This window comes from Trichechus manatus, unplaced genomic scaffold, assembly GCF_000243295.1.
Source record: "Trichechus manatus latirostris isolate Lorelei unplaced genomic scaffold, TriManLat1.0 scaffold00014, whole genome shotgun sequence".
NCBI lineage: Eukaryota > Metazoa > Chordata > Mammalia > Sirenia > Trichechidae > Trichechus > Trichechus manatus.
The window spans coordinates 25,751,763-25,757,804 of record NW_004443950.1 but is presented as its reverse complement, the minus strand read 5'-3'; the positions used below and the strand labels follow the sequence as shown (position 1 = coordinate 25,757,804).

Sequence of the window (6,042 nt, the reverse complement as noted above, 5' to 3'; positions counted from 1 at the left end):
GGAAGCTCCTCTAGACCCAGAGGACCCCAGAGGCAACAACACTACCTTCCACTCTGCTGAGGCTGGAGAACATCGAGCAGAAGTTGTTTGACTTCACTAGGTGACAGCTGATACAAGTCTTTGGCTGCCTTGTCTCCACCCCGGATCTGTAGCTCATACTCCATAGCATGGATGATCCACCTGAAACAAAGCAGGGGAGCGTGGATCAATAAGGCTTGAAATAAAATCGCCTTGTGCTTCTCTTGGTAGTGCCCTTAACGGTAAGGACCTGTCTAAAGGGGAATGAGGAAAAGGCCACTTGAATTTCCTGAACCGTTGATGTAATTACTTCCATCAAGATTACCTGACATGATCTGACTCTTAAAAATGGGGCCTGTTCTTGCACATGGGGTGGTTAGATTGTAAAATACAGAATAGGTAAGCACTACGGTTCTTACCAAGTGAGATTCTACCATTTCTGTATGACAGCAAACTACACACAAATGGCTGGCACTCTGTTTTTTTTTTTAATACCAGATACGTGCGAAAACCAAACAGGCATAAACAAGTCACTTTAAAAAATGGGCTGCGACGTGCTGTTGTGTAAATGTCTTTCTTTAGGGAGAGGCAATTTTTTCCACTTACGTCCTTTATTTTGAAGTTGTTCCCTTGGGGTGGGAAGGGACAGAGAAGTACTTGCCTTTGACATAAAGGGGCACAATTAGTTATTACTTAATTATACTGGTGCATTAAAGAACATACTTTAACCAACAGATTTCAGAAGAGCCAAAATCCTGAATTATTTCATGTGTAATTAATTTTGTTTTTTAATCTGAGAAGCTTTTAAAAAGCATTTTTGCAGTTTCATCTCATTTCTTTCATTAACTGTATTATGAGGGAAGAATTCAGATAAACTAGTAACAAAGAACAAAGTCAACTCTAGAAATAACACTGTGCCTTAAGGACCCAGAACTCTACACACCATTAGAAAAAGCCAGAGAACTGCTTTCACACAGCAGACTCGTATGCTGTATCCTTAAATTCTTCCTTGAACTATAAATAACAAACAGACACAGTGCAGCTCATCATCTGGAAAGAAAAGTGGCTTCATTCACCCATACTACTTGTCTCCCAAGGGGAGCTGTGTAGCCAGCCCACCGGGGAAATGGCCAGTTATAGTAACAAAGATTTAAAGTGGTGGTCACTGCACCCAGATATATCATAATCTTTCTCTTGATATACTTCCTTGAAAGATAACCTATAAGGCTATTGCAGGCACAGAGATGAAAAAATTAGGTGAATATAATCAAACAGTTTAAAGTTCTTCTTTCTGCCCAGACTGGTGAGCAAAACAACAGCAATGCTTCCTCATGTGATGACTTTAATATACCCCAGTACAAATGATGGCAAAAAAATGTTCAGTTCTCCAGTTGGGCCCGAGGTGGTATCAGTCAGGCAAGTCTCACTGTCTGCTGGGCCAGGCTATGGACCGCAAGGGCAAAAGTCCCTGCTCCGCTACTGTCCCCGTCTCCCTGCCTTCTGCCAAGGCAACTTCCAGCTCCCTAATTCTTCATTTCTAGAACTTGGGAATTTAACTAGTCTGCCATCAGCTGCAGAGTACATGCTGCTAAACTCTGATGGTAGAGTCATGGCAGAAAAACAGAAAGATGGAACACAATTAAAAAAAAAAAATCATTATTATTACTGTCGATACTATGTACGAAATAGTTAATAATTATTCATTGGTAAGAACAATAGAAGTGATGGAGTATTTGCAAACAACAAAGCATTCAGGTATGTGCAGCAGAACATGTAAGAGAATTAAGATTTATCATTTAAATTTCTCTAATCAGATGGAAAGAAAAATTGGACTCAACCTATTTTACTAGCAAAGATTAAGATTTTTTTTACTTGTCCATCCTTATTATTATTGACTGCATTTAATGAAAATCTTATACAAGCATAAAAGCCATAAGGATGTGATTATTTTGGATGCTTTGATGTTAAAGTTGCTTATGTAATTAGCTGTTACAGCAACATTCAGTTATGATACACTGTCTGCTAACAGATCTCTTTAAATTAAAAAAAAACAAATCCATTTTTAAAGTTGTCTTTTATTTCTTTGTATAGTTATTTATTAGGTTACTCTGCATCTAAAATCTATGGTTGAGGCAGCTTAGGAGAACTGAAGGAACACCCAGTTGAGAACCCAGTGACCTGGCTTCTGGTCTCTTCAACAGGTCAGCGGTATGAAAATAAAGTGGGGAGGGTAGGTACTGTTCTAGATCACAAGTGGGCTTAAGTGAGTGAACACCTACTGTCATGTATGGACCTTGTTTGGATCCTCGTGTAAGTCATTTTGGGAACAATCATAGAAATTTGAATAAAAATTGGATACTAGGTGATATTAAGGAATTATTGCTAATTTTCTTTGGTATTTTCAGTGGTATGGTGAGTATACAAACAACCCTTTTTAGAGATGCATACTAACTAACATACTGAGGAGTAAAAGTAAAAATGCCTGGGATTTGCTTTACAGTAACAGCAAAAAAAAAAAAAAAAACCCACAAATATAAACAGCTAACATTGTTTATACCCACTTAAATAATGGATTTATGGGGAATTTACTAAATTATTCTCTAATTATACTTTAAAACTTTTTCATAGCAAAAAGTAAAAACAATAAAGACATTCTTGAATGCCAGTTCTGTTACTTGCGAACTGTTGCCGTACTGGGCAAGTTACTTTTTAAATGAGAATATTACTATTACTTGTTTCGCTGACTTTATAGAATTAATTTGAGGAACAAAATAGTCTATGTAAAAATGCTTTTGGAAGTATAAAGGGTCATAAAAATGTTAGTCAACTCATGTTATGTTAAGTATCAGACTTAGGTTGGAGGAAAGTAATATAAATATTTAATTCAAGTCTTGGAGTTACTTAAGCAATTAACTTCAGGAGCACCTTTTAAAATATGCAACATTTTGTTTTGAAAGGTCTTACTGTTTAAAATCCTCAAATATCCTAAGTTATTAAAAGTAGCACAGCCTACAACATTTACCTTTGAAACCTTCAGTATCACACACAAAGACAGCTGGAGATCTAAAAAGTTTCACCCAGGCTTCTTCCTTCTGTTTACAACATCTCGGTAGTTCCATGATCAAATTACAGAAAACTCTGTACTCAAGAGCCACCAAAGAAAGAAGGTGACTATTTTTCATTTATTTGAGCACAAATGAATATAACTTACTCACTTAATAATTTGTCAGGTTATTAAAGTTCATTTATTTGTTAAAAAATATTTGCCAAAGTAATCTTTTTTAGCTTAGAATTCTTCAAAAGACTCTAAAATAAAAATAGCAAAATAGCCCTAGGCATAAATTACTAAAATAGATCTCAAGACAAAGAAAGTAAATTATCAAGTGAGTAACAAAGTTTAAAAAATAAAGACATTTTATACATTTTTAGAGCTACTAATAACAAAGGGCAGTAATACTTTGCATGGGAAAATCTGACTTCCTACCCTCAGTCCCAGACAAGGTCATAAAACCCGATTTGAGAATTCCAGCATAAAAGCAACTAATGCAAAAGGAGGGAAGAAAGAAAGAGAAGCAAATGTGGAAGGCCGAAAGAATGAAGGTTATCCTTGGACCAAATCCTTGTATATTCAGCCTGTCTAAAGAACCAGGGACATGGTCTCCTTGCCAATGAGCAAAGGAGAAAGTGGGAGACACACACCACTGACCACATCAACCGTCATACACATCAAGGTTTGACTTGAGGACAATGAGTCCCTCAGCACTGCTGGGAGAGTGTAAAGGGGTGGGCTGGTATTCCTGTACGTCCTGAAAATGAGGTTTCCTTCTAAAAACTCTCTTGCTGTGAGGCTTGTAGAGATATTGTGTGTGTACTGGCATTTTTCTTTCCGACATGGCCCAATCTAGGAGTGAAATATGAAATAAAGTACATGGAAATCTGATATTACTGGTAAACCAGAACGGCTGACATTTTCTGAAAAAATGCCATAAAGGACAGCACTGATCCACGGCAAGGAACAATTTTTTAATAATCACTTTGAGACTATTTCCAGATAATAAGGATTTGCTAAGTTTGCAGTTAAACTGACTCTCTGTTTAAGCACAAATGACTGTGCAAGCATTTTACTATATCAGAGACGGAAGCGCTGCAAGAAGGAACTTCTCTATTAGATTCACATTAATACAAAGAGGGTGACGATCTGTTGAGGCAAGCTGAGCCTCTGATTTGGCAACTGGAGAGCAATGACTCATCCATTCTACCCCTGGATCCCATCATAACAGAACAGATGCAGGAGAGTTCTATCATCTCACCTCCTTACCTCACATTCAATGTCAAAAGCAAAGACCATTCTAACGAACCCAGAGCTGCAATTATCTCCTCTTTGTTTTACTGCACAGGCAAGTGTTACAGTCTAGTAGCTATGACACCCACAGCCTTCTCGAAGCACTGGATGTGTGACTCACGGACGCAGCGACGGGCACCAGAGGACAAGGCATACCTGGATCATAAATGCTTACAGAGGATGTCCTGGCAGTATGAAACGCGGAGACGAGAAAGGCCTGATAACACATGATCCTCAGCAGGTTATCTCCCACTGAAGCCTGACTGACAGACCTGGAGCAGAAAGCAGTTGACTGCAGGTCTTCACAGTGATGAGCCTGTCAGGAACGTGATCTATTTCAACATGAAAGCTGGGGCACAAATCAATAAGGAGACAGCAGATAAAATCATTATCAGACTAGAATACCATTCCCGTTAGCAGGTGACTTCTGTTCACTGGAGTGCCCGATGGCAGTGAAATTGGAGACACTGCATCGGCAGGATTAACCTTGGCAAAAAGCAAACGAAACACGGTGGCGCTGGCTTAAAAGCAACTGACGCAGCGGCTGATCTGAACATCTTTTTAGAACAGCTCAGAGAGAAAGGTTCAAGGAGAGAGACCAAAGAACATACCAAAACACCAAACCCACTGCCGTCAAGTCGATTCCGACTCATAGCGACCTCACTGGACAGAGTAGAACTGCCCCATAGGTTTTCCAAGGAGCAGCCGGTAGATTCGAACTGCTGACCTTTTGGTGAGCAGCCGCAGCTCTTAACCACTGCGCCACCAGGGCTCCAAAAGAACACAGAGTGCAGGGTAACTCTGGAGAAGATGTGCACGGCTAGGGTAAATGCTTTATGTCCCTTCAGGAAAAATATGTTGTCAACATCGGACTTAACAATCAATCTCATTAATCACAATCAATATTTAAAAGACAGAAACAACAGTAAAAAGCCAGATGAGTATAAGTTGGAGGTGCTTTACCACCCTATAAGTAAAAAAAGAAAAAAAAAAAAAGAATATTCTGTAACCTTCTCCCCACTTTCCTTTAAAATTATGCTATAATCACTACAATACATAAAGGGCTGACTTAGAAACAGCAACACGTCCAACAATTTATAAGAAATTTGACAATTCAAGGACTCTATAAATGGGTAATTTGCTCACCTGATTTTAAGCCAACTAAAAATTTTCCAGGGACTAACTTAAGGTAGGGTTTGAAAAGAAACATCCACTAAACACGTATTTGTTGCTGGCAGTAAACTAGCATGCAAGGAGGCCATTCATTCACTTAAGGAGCTGAGGTCTTAGTAAAATGTATTAAGGATGAAGTACAATAAAAATACATTAAAAGACACAAAAATGTCTTCTTCCTTTTCAGAGGGGCACTAGCACAAGCCCCCCCAGACAAGATAACTGCAATTTTCTCAAGTTGTCTGCTATCCCTGGAGAAGAAGCAGATTCCAAGACCTTTCTACTAATGCGGTAGAAGAGCCCTAGGCACAGGTATGATGTCTGCCGTGTGTTTCTCGAGGCCCTGCCAGGTGATGGAGAAGTCAGGCCATGTCAGATGGCAATGGAGAATCCTAAAGGAATTCTGCCCCTACATGTCTGTCACTTTGTTGTACTGTGAGGGCTTGCATGTTGCTGTGATGCTGGAAGCTAGGCCACCGGTATTCAGATACCAGCAGTGTCACCCACGG

General features: G+C 39.2%; 1 protein-coding gene across 5 annotated transcripts in view; it reads right to left on the bottom strand.

Moving 5' to 3' along the window:
- Positions 1–6,042, bottom strand: part of PHKB (phosphorylase kinase regulatory subunit beta) — a 215,767-nt gene that overhangs the window by 13,812 nt on the left and 195,913 nt on the right. For all 5 annotated transcript variants that reach the window (XR_002823222.1, XM_023726966.1, XM_004371692.2 and 2 more), the window contains one exon: positions 46–180. Coding sequence is in view for 4 of the 5 variants with exons in the window: in XM_023726966.1 (XP_023582734.1) it covers positions 46–180 (135 nt within the window). In the remaining variant the exon portion in view is untranslated. The remainder of the gene's footprint in view (positions 1–45; positions 181–6,042) is intronic.